The 17,478-nt window shown below is 35.6% G+C and overlaps 1 protein-coding gene across 1 annotated transcript; it reads left to right on the top strand.

Moving 5' to 3' along the window:
* The first annotated feature begins 2,106 nt into the window (after positions 1-2,106).
* LOC111368900 lies at positions 2,107-4,041 on the top strand. The gene is made up of 4 exons (XM_022990411.1): positions 2,107-2,199; positions 2,293-2,427; positions 2,518-3,497; positions 3,645-4,041. Exons 1-4 carry the CDS (start codon positions 2,107-2,109, stop codon positions 4,039-4,041), a joined length of 1,605 nt encoding a protein of 534 aa, XP_022846179.1.
* The last annotated feature ends 13,437 nt before the right edge of the window (positions 4,042-17,478 follow it).

Raw genomic sequence — 17,478 nt, 5'->3', positions numbered from 1 at the left:
ATAAAAAAAAAAAAAAAAAAAAAAAAAAAAAAAAAAAGAAAGGGGGGGGGGGGGGGGGGGAGATTGAGAACTCTAATCATCTCCCACACCCACAACACATACTCTACCCCATGGTTTGAATAATGATAGTTTTTTAAATCTCAATCTCCACATGGTAATTTGTCAGCTGAGAGGTTGAGAAATGTTCAATTATCCCAAAATATAGAATATTTTAAATAAATACCAAATTAAGAATTACAATAATTGCAATTAGTATTCTTAGGCGAATGAGATCCTTATTAGAAATGCCAATCTTATAAATTTAAAGAATTGATTGAGTCAACTCTTTGAAGTAGAGTAGCTCGGATTCAAAAAAAAAATTATTGAATCTTTGTTATAGATTATCGACTCCCTATTTTATGATCACATGTAGTTTTTGTGTGTAATGAATCGTACTATGTAAAAGGGGATGAAAGAACCAATTTTCATCTTCTAGAGTTGCTCTTTCTCGGTGGAGAGAGTAGTTGGCAACGGTGGCAATGGCAATGGCATTGGCCAAGTGGCATGGATATCGGTTTAGCTGAGTGTTGGGTAAGAGGGTGGGGAGAAGAAGATGAACAATTCTCAATCTTTTGTTTTTTTTTTTTTTTTTTGGGTTGACTAACGATCAAATGAATGAATTTCGTCCATATGTCTTCCCATTGCAATCGAGTTGAAAGGTTTGGAATCGTAAGTACAAAAATAAAATGCAAGTCAAGTATAGTTTGCTATAATTTGAAAGATTTAGGATTCCAATTGCAATTCTCTCTTTTTTTATATGGAGTAGTTGATAAGAATTACTAAATGCATGACCTTCCAAGTATGTTGGCACCCACATAGCACCTCATGATTTGCGCACCTCAACATTTTATTAAAAAAATAAAACCAAGTACAAGAGACGCGAGTTTACAATTACTAACCATAGGCTTAATGAATTGAACGAAGACCAGAAGCAAGCCAAGAATAAAGTGCTAGCACAAAGGATAATTAGAAAGACCCAACAAATCACTAGTAACAAGACTTGTGCAAATCCGGGGGATGAAAACTACCACAGTGAAGCCAACAAATGCTGCCAGAGCATCAGCCACTCTGGAGGCATGCTTCAGACTGGTGATAAGAGACACGAGGTTCTTTCCACTAGCAAAGAGGAAATATTCTGATGTGAATTAAAGGGAAGACCGAGTCCTATGGGGCATTACTTTGAGTTTTTATGTTATTTTAATGTTTAGTTTTAGCTGATTGTTTTTTTTTTTTTTTATGTTTCCTAGTCTTCAGTAATTGGTTATTATTCCTAATTTATTTCCTAGTCTTTAGCTTTGATTTTAACAAATGTTGAACGCTTGTATGGCTATATATAGCCAAGCTATGATGAATAAAATACAAGTTGCATTTCTAAAGCATTCTTTATTTGGAGAGAGTCCATTTAACAGAGAGAGTCTATGAAATTTCCCTCTTGGTTGCCAATGTGAAGCTGGTCCAAGAGACTTTTTCTTTATTTTACTGTTATTTGTCATCATTTTTGGTATCAGAGCCAAAAGGTCCCAAGGTTTCTTTGCGAGGGATTCTTCATCAGTCCATGACTGTAACTCGAAGTGGCAATTCCTACACCATGACTACAAACCCAAACCCAAATGCAGCTACCCCAATTGGCGAAACAGTCAATTTCCAGCAACAGGTCACACAGATTACTGTAACTTTGGAGCAGCTTGTACGCCGATTGGATGTAATGGATGAACGATGGGCTCGTGAAGCGTCAAGGGTTCATGAGTGAAGAAGTGCCAGGAGGCAGTGAAGGCGAAGATGAAGCACAGACCATAAAGGGGTTGGATATCACCGAGTTGTGCATGAACGTGACAGAGAAGGTCTTCATCGGCGCCATAATGAACCTGTTGCAGGATATCACCAACAAACCCTTGATGAGTTGACTAGAAGAATGAAGGTCGATATTGTTGATTACCATGGTAAGCTTGAACCCCATTCCTTTCAAGATTGGATGACAGCATTGGAAGATTACTTCGACTGGTTTTCTGTATCAGAGGAGAGAAAGGTCAGATATGCTAAGATGAAATTAAAGGGGTCTGCTTGAGCATGGTGGGAAAGTGTGGAGGAGCAACTTTAGCTGATTGGGAGGAAATGAAATTGAAGTTGAAGGAGAAATACTTGCCTCTAGATTATGAGCAGGTTACTTATGAAGAGCTCATTCTTTTGAAGCAAGGCCCAATGTCAATTAACTAGTACACTGATAAGTTCCATGAGCTTATAGTGAGGAGTCAGGTGGTGGAGAATGACCATCAAGCCATTGCAAGGTATCGGTCTGGGCTGCGATCTGATATTCGAAGAGAACTAGTGAAGCAAAGATTGATAAGCACTAAGGAAGCTTATCAGATGGCATTAAGGATTGAGGCACAAGTTGGAGAAGTTAATTTTTGAAGGTTGAGCATCAAAGAGACACGACTTCCAAAACCTACACTTGTTCGTGCACACGGATCTAGCGTGTAGGGAAGTAGAGATGAAAAGGGGAAGCAAAAAATAGGAGCAGGACCTCAATGCTACAAGCGCAAAGGGTACAGGCATTACGCTGTGGTTTACCCCTCAAAGGAGCAAGGTCAGAAACCAACTTTGATTTGCAGCCAAGAATTACCGGACTTTGAATTAGAAGAGTTATTGCTTGACAAAAAAGATGCTGGCGAAGAGGATGAGGAGGATCATTTGGAAGCTTCTGAACTACCTAGCTATGTAATTCAAAGAGTTTTGACTGGTCAGAAGTTGGAAGATTCAGAGGATTGGCGGAGAACAAACATATTTCACACTCGAATGGAATGTAAAGGAAAGGGAATTAATGTAATTATAGATAATGGGAGTGGAATGAACGTGATCTCAGAAGAAGCAATTGATTGTCTTGGACTAATCAAGCAAAAACACCCACGACCTTACAAAATTAGTTGGGTGAATGATAGTGACACGATCCCAGTAAAGTACAGGTACATGGTTCCATTCTCTTTAGGAAGAAATTACACTGATCAAGCTCTTTGTGATGTGATTCCTATGTCAGTTTGTCATTTATTATTAGGAAGGCCGTGGATTTTTGATCGAAGAACTGTATATGATGGGTTTGAACACACATATGCTTTTAATTTTGGAGGAAAACGGATTGTGCTCAAGCCACTTCAAATTTCAGAGTTTTTTGAAAACAAAAAGGGTGATATAAATGTTCTGACTATGAAACGATTTGAAACCGCAAGCAAGGAGCGAGGAGTAATAATTGTTTTGCTGGGAAGAGAGGCAAAACTTGATAATGAGGAGTTAGATATAGTGCAACCATTGCTAGAGGAATTTGTAGATTTGATGCCAGAAGAGCTGCCACATCAACTTCCGCCTATGAGAGAAATCCAACATGCCATTGACTTGATACTAGGTTCATCCTTACCTAATATTGCCTTTTATAGAATGAGTCCAGCTAAAAATGAAGAGCTTAAAAGGCAAGTATAGGGTTTGCTTGATCGAGGATTCATTAGAGAAAGCATTAGTCCCTGTGCTGTCCCTGTCTTATTAACACCAAAAAAAGATGGAAGTTGGCGGATGTGTGTTGATAGTAGAGCTATAAATAAAATTACCATCAAGTATAGGTTTCCTATTCCTAGACTTGATGTCATATTGGATTTGCTTAGTGGTGCTTCGACTTTTTCAAAGATAGATTTGAGAAGCGGTTATCATCAGATACGGATTAGACTTGGGGACGAATGGAAGACTGCATTTAAGACCAAGGATGGTTTATATGAATGGCTGGTAATGCCTTTTGGATTGACCAACGCACCAAGTACCTTCATGAGGGTTATGACCCATATCTTGAGACCTTATTTAGGTAAATTTGTGGTTGTTTACTTCGATGACATTCTTATTTACAGCAAGGATTCTCAGAACCATTTGGAACATCTTAAGATGGTTTTGGAACTGCTCCGAGTTGAGAAGTTCTATATAAATAAGAAGAAGTGTTCATTCATGACAACAAAGGTGAACTTTTGAGGCTTTGTTATCTCAAACAAAGGTGTGGAGGCTGATCATGAGAAAATTATAGCAGTTGTTGTCTGGCCTACACCAAAGAACATTCATGAAATTCGAAGCTTTCATGGATTGGCAACTTTCTACAGAAGATTCATTCTTAACTTTAGCACTATTATGGCATCCTTAATTGAATGTCTCAAATCCAACCAATTTTGTTGGACTGCGGCAGTAGAGGCAGCATTCCAAGAAATTAAGAATAGAATGACTCAAGCACCAATCTTGAGACTACCTGATTTCAATGTTGTCTTTGAAGTGGCATGTGATGCATCTCATGTGGGAATAGGAGTACTCAGCCAAGAAGGACATCCCATTGCCTTCTTTAGCGAGAAGATGAATGATGCAAAGAAGAGGTATTCTACTTATGATCTTGAATTTTATGCCTTAGTTCAAACATTAAAGCATTGGAGGCCTTATCTTATTCATAGAGAATTTATTTTGTATACTGATCATGATTCTCTAAAGTACATCCATTCTCAAAAGAAACTAAGTGCTAGGCATGCAAGGTGGGTTGATGTCTTAAAACAATATACTTTTGTCATTCGACACAAAAGTGGTGCAGAGAACAGGGTGGCTGATGCGTTGAGTCGCAAAATTTAAATTTTAGTGTCTTCGTCGGTTAATTTTACGGGTTTTGAAGAAGTATTGAACCAGTATGCCACAGATGCTGATTTTGGAACTGTGTCGCAGAATTGTGTGGATGGAATTATGCAAGATGGTGACTTTGCACTTCACAATGGATATTTGTTTAAAGGAACATGATTCTGCATTCCTACAGGATACCTTCGTGAGTTTGTCATAGCTGAATTACATGGAGGTGAACTTTCAGGACACTTTGATCAAGAGAAGACTTATGTCTTAGTTAACGACAGGTTCTACTGGCCAAACCTAAGGCGGGATGTGAAAACAATATTCAGTAGATGTCATGTTTGTCAGTTGAACAAGGGTGGTAAAAACAATACAGGCATCTATACTCCTTTGCCAACACCCAATCAGCCATGGGAAGATCTAAGTTTAGACTTTGTTTTAGGTCTCCCAAAGACACCAAGAAACCATGACTCTATAATGGTAGTGGTGGATAGATTTTCCAAAATGGCATATTTTGTACCCTGCAATAGAACTTTTGATGAGGAATTCATCATTGACCTAAATTGGAATAAACTGATAGAAAATAAATTGGAGCAGCATCCATATGTGCACATCAAGCAAAACTTGTTACAATATTATAGAATAACATAAATTGATCTTTTACAGCAAGAACAAAAAAAGTTAGAGTGAAACTACAAAAATGTATGAATCGATGAAACTATTATAAATCTGCAAACACAATTTCCTTAAAATAGATTTGGCCCCTCACCCTAGGTGTTTGAGGTTAGTTTGGATGCTCAGGATACAACGGATGAACCAGTAGAATCTGAACACTTCAATTTCTACTTTTAGAAAATGAATCTGTATCAAAATATTACCACCAAGACTTAGCTGAAAAATGGAAATTTTTTTAAGAGCTCAAATTGGAAATTATGCAAAGATATGGAGTTGAAAATTCTACAGAGATGTGGAATTGGAACCTGGATTACCATTAATGATGAATAAATTTGTCCATTAACTTAATATTATAATGGCAATAACCATTAGAATTTCCACAGTTTTGGAAGCCAAAAAGTTTGTGGGAAAAAGCAAAAAAATTGCAAAATATGGATACTTCTAAGGGGCCAATTTTTGCTCCGATTGGTCCGACATTCGGGTACGCAGGTCGCGCCTGCACACACGTTCAAAACTTGATGTAGAATTTTGATCCTTGATTTGCACCCCTTATATGCGCACGTAGAGAGAACATCAATGCTATACATGATTACACCATTTCAAAGTGTAGTCATATATAAAGTGGTCATTGCTTTCATTAACTTCCTATGTGGGATTCACTTCAATATAGTTTTCCCTCCAACATAAACCATTTTCCGATGGTCCACTTTGAACTCCAATTTCTCATTCACCCGTTTATCATTTTTGGCAAGTGAATATACGATTTCAATAGCTCACGGAAGAGAACACAGATCAATTTTGATCTTCCAAATTAAACCAATGGGTCCTACCTAAAATTGTGCCAAAATTCAGATCTAAAGTCATCTTTCCAACAAAACTTTACCTCATCATTAGGATGCGTAACACGTTAATGCAAATACTTCTTGTGTGAGCTTCAGTTTTTCTAAATGATTAGAGACATGTTTCGCAGGGTTTAGTGCATTAGATGCTCAAAAGCTTGATGATGCAAAGAAAAGCATAAAACCAAACCATTTCAAAAAGAAAAAGATCCAAGTCTGAAGACAAAAGATGCGGTTGAGTGTAGTGGCAGCTGAATCCATTGATATAGGTGATTTCGTAATTGAGTATGTTGAGAACTTAGTGACGATGCTTTGTGTGAGCAAAGCCTATGGAAGACAAAAGACCAAGGAGGTCTAAACTTTGAAAAGTGAAATTTGCAAGGACTTCTTAATTTATGTGACATTCAAGGGAAATGCTTCAATGTTTCTAAATCATAGCTCTTCTCCTAAATGTAAACTTGAAATATATCAGGTTGACAGGGGGATCCATTCGGAGCTATATCCATTTAAGTAGGAAATAGGAGTGAACAATTTTGAATTGTGTGAAAAAAAAAATAGTGGAATTGTCAAAATTGTTCACAACATGTTACGTGTTCTGTGCAACTTCAGTGCATCAATCTTTTAGACAGTTATACGGACACGCATTTTAAATAAATGACTATTACTCAGAGAGTCCCTTTCTATTAAAAATTTATAAAGACCTTTCCTGAGTTCTTGTTAATTATTGATTATACCTTTTACAGGTTCAAGCTCTTCTAAGAAAAGATCTCTCGAGATGTCATAATTCTTATCATAACTAGTTCGTAGTTTCACCATTTAGGATATAAGCAAGATAATGTCAAGAAAGCCATCACGATGCAGATTAGTTGGCTGAACTCAAAAGAAAATGTTGCATTTGACTCCTTGAATTGGGTTTCTTCTCGCATTATCAAAACTAACGGGTAATTCATTGTTGTAAAATCAGAAGTCAATCAGAGTTTAAGCTGTTATTCATCTCAAGTAAAGTGGACAAAAAGCGCTAGAGGGGCAATGCAAGTTTTTCCAGCAGAGGAGAGAGTTTGGACTTTATGTAAGAACTGGTCCATGGATTGGAATGAACTCGACGAAGATAACGTGATACATAAATATGATGTGGGGGTAGTTCTTGAATTTTATAATGAAAAGATCAAATGAGTCAATGTCTCTCCTTCAGTCAAAATTATTGGTTTCACTCAATATTTCGCTAGCATTTGGACCCAATAAAAATTCGTAAAATCTGAGAAAAGAGATATTTAGATTTTCTCGTCGGGTCCCATCTTAGTATCAAAATAGCCTTGAAAATAATGAAAATTAATTGCAAAATAATGAAAATTAATTGCACAGACTAGATGATGAAGTTAAGTATAGTTGCAGTTTCCAAATACTTGTTAGAATATAGTGGTGTTAATGAAACCAGATTATTGCATACCGTATATGTAGTTTAGATACCGATTTTAAGTGTACCGTATATGTGGCTTACCGTATTTGCAGGCAACTTACCGTATATACTACCTACCGTATTTGCAGCTTACCGTATATGCTGCCTACCGTATATACATTTGACCGTATTTGTACATATTTTCTTTACACTTTTCACATACCGTATTTTCACTTACATCTAGAAATACCGTATATATAACATACATATACCGAATTACATGCCTTCTTCAATGGATTTTAACACTTGAAAGTGATCAAAATGCCCTTAACATGATAGGACTACGATGGGAAATAGCAGCAGTAGCGAATCCAATAACATTTTAAGCTAAATGCCTAAATCACACACACACACACACACACACACACACATATATATATATATATATATTTTTTTTTTTTTCTATTTTTATTTCTAAAATATAAAAACAAGTAAACTGCAAAATATATGAATCTAGTAAATTGTAAACGTGTAAATCGCTAAATAAATAAATAACCTGTAAGAATAAATTGCAAATATGTAAATTACAGAAGATAAATAAATTTTCAATTCGAGTCCTGTGCAAGCACAGTTTCCTTAAAACAGATTCGCTCCTTCACCATAAGTACTTGAGATTTAATCCCAGCGTCTGTTTCCTAAGATAAAGCCATGACAGTAGAATCTGAGCACTGCAGAAACTACTCCGATGAACTGAGTTTGTATTGAACAATATCACCACTAAGACGACGCGTAAAATGCAACAGATTATGTATGCAGACAACACTAATTTGATAGAATATTTTCGTGTGCATGCAATATTCTCATGGTTAGAATTGTTGGAAAATGAGACTTAATATAAGATTAAATCTGCTTATTAACTCCATAGCAATAAACACTAGAGTTGTTTCAATTTCTGGGAGTTTTGACAGTTTTCGAAAACTCAAAGGTTAGTTGAAGAAAACAAAAAATTACAAAACGTGAACACTCCAAACGACCCAATTTTTGCTCCGTTCGATCCGACATTCGTGTACGCACGCCGCCCCCGCACACAAGTTCAAGGTCCGAAGGCAATTTCGGTCCGTGATTTGCACCCTCCTGCGCGCGCACGTGGAGAGAACCTCTTTGCTACACATGATTACACCCTTCCAAAGTGTAATCCTATATAAAGTGGTTCATACTTTCTTCATTTTCCTATATGGGACTAGTTTTATTTCCCACATAAACCATCTTCCAATGGTCATCTTTGAGCTCCAATTTCTCATTCATCCATTTATCAATTTTGGCAAATAAGTATATGGTTTCGATGCTCTCACGGAGGAGAACAAAGATCAACTTCGATCTTCCAAATTTGATCAATGGGTCCCACACAAATTTTATGCCAAAATCATCCACTAGCCCATTTTTTCCAACAATCTCCCACATGAATGAAAATTGGGAGAGACATGAGACCGTGAGACAAGAAACTTGGTGACCGTGGGACACATGACTAGGTGATAAAGTTCAACGGTTGAAGCCTGCATATGATAGGTAGGTATTACCCTTTGAACATTTCCTTATGAAAGCTTATTTAATTTACTAGCTGACCAATAGACATGTTGTCTTTGAACTGTTTTGTCATTTATGTAAATGACAATATACTCTACACGGGATTCTTCCTAACACAATTCAGTTTTCATTATTATGTTTGTTTTGTCCATGAACATATGCCTAGTTCTGTGAGAGTTCTTAAGAATTGAGCCCCTCACAATTCTCTTAGAAGCGACTCTACTTCTCTCTCACATAGGTGATTTCTTATTATAAGTAACCTGCATTAATTGGCTCAAACTTCGACGCATAAGAATCATTAAAAACCTATTACTTATCTTTTATCCTTTCAGGCATCACTGTTACATCATAGGAATGGACAGGAGAAAATACCCCCGCAATGATTTTATTAAGCTTTTACAATTAGGTTGTCCCTTTGAACCTAGATTTTGGAATCTTCAGTTAACTAGGTTGGGTTTCCTTTGTAATGACTTATTCATTCAAGGGCTTAAGTCCCACTCTTTACGATAATTTCCCAACTAACTCTCTATTCAACCCTTTGGTTAGCAGATCCACAATGTTATCTTTTGACCTTACATAGTCAATAGTGATCACTCCTGTTGAAAGTAGTTGTCTTATGATATTGTGTATACGACGTATATGTCTAAACTTACCATTGTACATGTTACTCTGTGTCCTTTCTATTGTTGATTGATAGTCACAATATGTGCAAATTGCTGGCACAAGTTTTGACCATCTTGGAATATCCTCTAAGAAGTTGCGCAACTATTCAACCTCTTCACCACATTTATCTAGAGCTATAAACTCAGATTCAATCGTAGATCTGGCTATAACTGTTTGCTTAAAGGATTTTCATGATATGACAGCACCTCCCAATGTGAACACAAATCCACTAGTGGAATTTGAGTCTTTTATATCAGATATCCAATTAGCATCATTGAATCTTTCAGTGACCGCTAGATATCCGGTATAATGTAGTCCATAGCCACGAATATATCTTAAGTACCTTAGTACTCTTACTATTCCTTTCCAGTGATCAACTCCTGAATTACTCGTGTATCTACTCAATTTACTGACTATGTAGGCTATGTCTGGTCTTGTACAACTCATCAAGTACATTAGACTTCCAATAACTCTCGAGTATTTTACTTGAGAGACACTTTTACTTTTGTTTTTAGATAGATGTTGACTTTATCTATTGGTGTTCTAGCCAAGTCAATATCATCCTTATTGAACATTTTCAAAATTTTGTCCACATAATATGACTGACTTAGAACAAGTCCATCTGATGTTCTTGAGATTTTTACTCCAAGTATAACATCAGCTAAACTCATAACTTTCATTTCAAACCTCGAATTTAATATAATTTTAGTGGATTCAATCGTCTTATTGTCACTACCAACAATAAGCATGTCGTCAACGTAAAGACATAAAATGACATAACCATCTGTAGTGTCTTTGACATAAACACATTTGTCACACTCATTGATTTTAAATCCACTATCTATCATGACATTATCAAATTTTCATGCCATTGTTTGGGTGCTTGTTTTAAGTCATATAGTGACTTCACCAATTTACGAACTTTATTTTCCTGTCCTGGTGAGGAAAACTCCTCGAGTTGTTCCATATAAATTTCTTCTTCTAAATCTTCATTTAAAAATGTAGTTTTAACATGCATTTGACGTGCTTCAAGATTTCGTAAAGTGGCAATCGTAAGTATCAACCTAATTGATGTTATTCTCGTCACTGAAGAATACATATCAAAGTAATCAAGGCATTCCCTTTATTTGTAAAATTTTATTACTAATGTGGCCTTGTACTTTTCGATAATTCCATCTGCTCTCATTTTCCTTTTGAAAATCCATTTATAGCCTAATGGTTTGTTTCCTAGAGGAAGATCCACTAGCTCCCATGTATGATTTTGTAGTATGGAATCTATTTCACTTTTAATGGCCTACTTCCATTAAGGTCTTTTTGAGGAATTCACAGCATCTTGATAACTTTGAGGTTCACTTTCTAGTATATAAGTTAAAAAATCAGGACCATACGATTTTTCTGTCCTTTTTCGTTTGCTACGTCTAACCTCAATCTCCTCTTCTAGTTCTTCTCATGACTATTTTCAGTCTTAGTCTCATATGTTCATTTGGAGGAGCTTACTTCCTCTTTAGACTTGTACAGAAATACATGTTGAAAGAATGAAGTATTTCTTGATTCCAATATCGTGTTTTTGTGTATGTCTGGGATTTTAAAATCATACACAAGAAATCGATAAGTACTACTATTGTGTCCATAGCCAATGAAGATGCAATCTACCGTTTTTGGCCCTATCTTGACCTTCTTTGGTGTTGGAATGACCACTTTGACAAGACACCTCCACACTCGTAAGTATTTATAGGAAGACTTTCTTCTTTTCCATAACTCATAATGGGTCTTTTCCATTTTATTTCGGGACACCTTATTTAAAAGGTAATTTGCTGATAATACAGTTTTCCCAACGTATTCTGAGGTAACCCTGAACTTACTAGCATTACATTCATCATTTCCGTTAAAGTGTGATTTTTTCGTTTAGCAACACCGTTTTGTTGCGGTGAATAAGGTACGATGGTTTTATATATAATTCTGTATTGTGCACAGAATTTCGCAAATGGTGCTTCATACTCACCACCTCGATCACTTCTTAATACCTTAATTTTCTTATTAAATGGAGTTTCAATTTCATTCTTATACAGAAAAAATTTCTCTATAGCTTCATCTTTACTTTTCAGCAAATACACATAACAGTATTTGGTACTATTGTCGACAAAAGTAATGAAATACTTGTTGCCACCTCTTATTTGTACAAGTTTTAAGTCACATACGTCACTGTGAATTAAATCAAGTGGTTCTGTGTTCCGTTCAATTGATTTAAACGATGACCTTGTCAATTTTGTCTTAGCACAAGGTTTACACTTATGTTTTGAATCAATGTGAAATTCGGGTATGCAATTCAAGTTAACTAGTCTTCATAAAGTATTATAGTTAACATGACCTAGTCTACCATGCCCCAAATTAGAAGACTCAAGAAAATAAATAGAAGAGTTTGTTTTATTCATTTTTTGATTTAACAACCATTACATTGAGTTTAAACATACCGTCGATAACATATTTTTTTTTCGACAAACATTTCACTTTTTGACAAAATAAATTTATCTCACTCAAATACAATGTGAAAGCTATGCTTATTCAAAAGCGACCCGAATACTAGGTTCTTGCAAATTTTCGGCACATATAGCACATTGTTGAGAGTCAGCTCTTTTCCCAAGGTCATCTTCAGAACCACCTTTCTTTATTCCTTGATTTCGGAAGTTGCTGAATTTTTCATGAAAAACTTCTCCCCATTCTAAATTGCTTCAAATGCAACAAACAGCTCCTTATCAGAGCACACATGCCTCATAGCACCAGTGTCAATCCACCACTCCTTAGGGTTTGAATCCATCATGTTAACTTCAGAAATGGCAGTTGAGAGATTCAGCTCCGACATATCGTGTGCCATATAGTCAACCACATTTGCATCTTTCTTCTTCTTTGGCAATTTGCACTCCGAAGACTTGTGGCCCACTTTATCACAATTGAAGCATTTTCCTTGAAATTTCTTCTTAGAAATTTCACCTTTCGGTCCTTCCTTCGTACTTTTGCCACCGGATGATCCAGACTTGTTTTTGTAGTTTTTACTACTTTGACCATGCTCTACAACGTTAACTTTAGTAGCACTAGGATTGAACCACTTCTTTTCGAAACTCTTGTTGTCTTCTTCAATTTGAAGTCTAACAATTAGTTCTTCGACGTTCATTTCCTTTCGCTTGTGCTTCAAATAATTCTTGAAATCTTTCCATGCGAAGGGCAATTTTTCAATAATTGTGGCCACTGGAAAAGTTTCACTCAAAATCATCCCTTTGGCGTGAATTTCGTGAAGAATCACTTGGAGTTCTTGTCCTGGATTGATAACTGTTTTGGAGTCCACCATTTTATAGTCTAGGAATCAGCCGACAATGAACTTTTTAGCCCCAACATTCTCAGTTTTATATTTTCGGTCCAAAGACTCCACAGTTCCTTAGTAGTTTTCAGTACTATACACATTATATAGCATTTCTGCTAAGTTGTTCATAATATAGTTTCGGCACAGAAAATTTGAGTGGTTTCAAGCAAAGTGCACTGATTGCTTGAACATCTTCCTCACCCTCATTGAGTTTTGGAGCAGTTTCAATTAAGAATTTCGCAAGATTCAAAGTGGTCAAATAAAATAAAATTTCTGCTGCCACCTTTTGAAATTCAAGTCATTGAATTTCTCCCGTTTTTCTCACCCTCATTGAGTTTTGGAGCAGTTTCAATTAAGAATTTCGCAAGATTCAAAGTGGTCAAATAAAATAAAATTTCTGCTGCCACCTTTTGAAATTCAAGTCATTGAATTTCTCCCGTTTTTCTCCATGATTAACCGGAATATTAACAGTATGGTCAGTTGTTGGAGCTACAGTTTGACTCACAACATGACTTGGCAATTTAACCACAGCTAAGCCCATAGCCTGATTTCCAGTAGGCATAGTTTGGGTCACATCCATGTTGGTCGATTCGGTTGCCATTTTTGAAAATCAAATAAAAAATTAGTTTCCAACAAATTAACAGTATAAGAAACCAATTTTTTTCTTTAGGAATCTGTTTAAGTTTGTTGGAATATAGTGGTGTTAATAAAATCGGATTATCGCATACCGTATATGTAGTTTAGATACCAATTTTAAGCATACCGTATATGTAGTATACTGTATTTACGGGAAGCTTACCGCATTTGCAGGCAACTTACCGTATTTGTAGCTTACCGTATATATTGTCTACCATATATACTGCCTACCGTATATACATTTGACCGTGTTTGCCCATATTTTCTTCACCCTTTTCACATACTATATTTTCACTTACACCTAGAAATACCGTATATGTAACATACATATACCGAATTACATTTACCAACTGTTAGCAAGAAAATTCAGATATATTTATATTTTTTCTATTTTTATTTCTAAAATATAAAAAAAATTAAACTGCAAAATATATGAATATAGTAAATTGCAAACGTATAAATCGCTAAATAAATAAATAACCTACAAGAATATATTGCAAATATGTAAATTGCAGAAGATAAATAAATTTTCAACCCGAGACCTATGCAAGCATAGTTTCCTTAAAACAGATTTGCTTCTTCACCGTAAGTGCTTGAGATTTAATCCGAACGTCTGTTTCTCAGGATACAACGGTGACAGTAAAATTTGAGCACTGCAGAAACTACTCTGACGAACTGAGTTTGTATTGAACAATATCACCACCAAGACGACGCATAAAATGCAACAGAATATGTATGTAGACAACACTAATTTGACATAATATTTTAGTGTGCATGCAGTATACTCGTGGTTAGAATTGCTGGAAAATGAGACTTAATATAAGATTAAATTTGTCTATTAACTCCATAGTAATAAACACTAGAGTTCTTTCAATTTCTGGGAGTTTTGGCAGTTTTCGGAAACGTAAAGGTTAGTTGAAGAAAGTAAAAAATTACAAAACGTGAACACTCCAAACGGGCCAATTTTTGCTCCGTTCGGTCCGACATTCGTGTACACACGTCACGCCCGCACACAAGTTCAAGGTTCGAAGGCAATTTCGATCCGTGATTTGCAGCCTCCTGTGCGCACACATGGAGAGAGCCTCTTTGCTACACATGATTACACCCTTTCAAAGTGTAATCCTATATAAAGTGGTTCATACTTTCTTCATTTTCCTATGTGGGACTAGTTTTATTTTCCACATAAACCTTCTTCCAATGGTTATCTTTGAGCTCCAATTTCTTATTCATCTATTCATCAATTTTGGCAAATAAGTATATGGTTTCGATGCTCTCACGGAGGAGAACAATGATCAACTGTGATCTTTTAAATTTGACCAACGGGTCCCACACAAATTTTATGCCAAAATCATCCACTAGCCCATTTTTTCCAACAATACTTTCTTTCAGAACTCAAAGAAAAGATGTTACAGTAGCCAGAAGGATATTTAGAAGCTTCAAACAAGATTTTCGGATACTAAGAAGCTCCAATGAGAGCTTTTAATATAGTGGGATTCTCAAGAAATTAAATTTCGAATTTCCAAAAATCGCTCTTCATTGTTCCTGCTCTTTGTCAGAATGGATAAAACAACATTTGTTAGACTTCCCTTGCATTGACTTCAACCAATGAATGTTTTTTTCTCTTTTTTTTCAGAACCATTATTGAAATATTCAAGAAGAGGCAAGGAAAAGAAGATGTCCGTAGAAGCTAAACAACCTAGAGAATCAACAAATTTGGATGGTGCTAAATGGTTTTTTATCCGACTTCGGATCTTTTAGATAGTTCTAGATTTGGTTTTCGTACTTAGAAAACATAATAATTCTTCTACTCTAATATTATTAGCACACTGGTAAAATTATTTTATTATTATTATTATTATTATTATTATTATTATTATTATTATTATTATTATTATTATTATTATTATTATTATTATTATTTGGCAGATAAATATGCCTTCATTTAATACATATATGTTTAGCTAAATAGTTGAATTTTTGTTAAAAAATAAATACTTTGGCTATAAGCATATTTCAGATTGCACTTTTGATTTGTAATAGATGAATTGTGCACAATTACTCATTGAATAGTTTGACCCGAATTCTTTGATGAAAATAATTGTGAGTGCTAATTAAAATGCACATTAAGAATAATTCTATTTGAAAGGCTTTTGGAATTCCATGCGAAGTCTATTGGCAAATTCTAGTTGAAATTCTATTTGGACGCCCTATGGGAGTTGGAATTTGTGTTAGATTTAAAGAGATCAAGATAAGAAAACTTTTGGACATTTTATTTCATCTATAACTCTACTTCTAGGGTTTGAATTATCCTTATATATATTTGACTTTTTTTTTCCACTTTATGTATTGCTGATATTGTATTTTTCTCTCCATTGGTTGTCAATAATATAATTACTCAATTTCGCTATCAATCTTTCTTCTTGTTTTTAATCTTGTTCTTGTTTGTGCTATCAATACTTCATAACGTGCTATACTTGTCTCTTCATTTTTCCTAACAAGTGGTATTAGAGATATTTGTTGCAATTTTTGTTTGAAGTTTCTATTATCAATGACATCCATGAAGTATGAGATTTTGCCTTTGGATCGCAACAAAAGATTTTCGTTGTGGCAAATAAAGATGCGAGCTATTTTGGCACAAATGGATTTGAATGATGCGTTGTTGGGATTTGACAAGATGCACACAACTTGGATAACGAGGAAAAGTAACGGAAGGATCGGAAGGCATTTTCGCATATTCATCTATCTAACAACATTCTTCAGAACGTTTTGACGGAGAAGACAGTAAATGTATTATGGTTGAAGTTAGAGAAATTGTGCATGATCAAAAGTCTAACAAACAAGTTGCATCTGAAGCATGGGCTATATTCTCATTGCATGGCAGAAGGATGACATTTGGAAGACCATCTGGCCACGTTCAAGGTGATCATTACTGATTTGGAAACGTCAAATGTAAAATATGATGAAGAGGACTTAGCCTTGATCCTATTGTACTCCCTGCCCCTTCATTTTCGTTATTCAGGGACATAATTTTGTACAGTCATGACACACTTACCATTGAAGATGTGTATGATGCCTTGTTCTCAAAGAAGAAGATAAAGCATCTGGTTGGATCCTAGTCCAGAGATTGAGAAGGTCTTGTGGTTCATGCTGATCGAGGAAGGGGTAAGTCACGAGTAAATTTTAGCAATCAAGTTTGTCTAGATTACAAAAGGAAAGGACAAATCAAGAGGAATTGCGAGAAGTTGCAGAATAAGGGTAATTCATCTGCAAGTCATGGGAGGCAACCAAATATTATAGATAAGACCAATATAATTGAAGACTATTTGGGTGGCGAAGATGTGTTGAATATTTTTTACAATAAAATCTAAGCTTGATGAGAAATGAATGTTGGATATAGCTTGTGCGTTCCATATGTATCCCAATCGATATTGTTTGAAGCATATGAAATGGTGATGCAAAGTGTTATTGTCTTGAAAAATAACAAACCTTGTCGGGTAGCCGGTATTGGTAGGGAAATTGAAGTTGACGGATAGGACAATTAGAACACTTGGCCAGGTTCGACAAGTTACGGATTTGAAGAAGAACCTCATCTCACTGAGTACCCTTGATTCGAAGGGTTATGAGTTATCTAGAGGAGATGGCATCTTGAAGGACCACGAGGGTGT

This window comes from Olea europaea, chromosome 19, assembly GCF_002742605.1.
Source record: "Olea europaea var. sylvestris chromosome 19, O_europaea_v1, whole genome shotgun sequence".
NCBI lineage: Eukaryota > Viridiplantae > Streptophyta > Magnoliopsida > Lamiales > Oleaceae > Olea > Olea europaea.
Note: the sequence above shows the minus strand (reverse complement) of the source record. Positions and strands in the feature narration are given on the sequence as shown.

Bases quoted from the DNA above. Each gene is read 5' to 3' on its own strand.
- LOC111368900 (XM_022990411.1), top strand. From the start codon at position 2,107: ATGGTGGGAAAGTGTGGAGGAGCAACTTTAGCTGATTGGGAGGAAATG. The intron at 2,428-2,517 runs GTTGGAGAAGTT...TCTAGCGTGTAG, and splicing joins CATTAAGGATTGAGGCACAA to GGAAGTAGAGATGAAAAGGG. The intron at 3,498-3,644 runs GCAAGTATAGGG...CATCAAGTATAG, and splicing joins AAAAATGAAGAGCTTAAAAG to GTTTCCTATTCCTAGACTTG.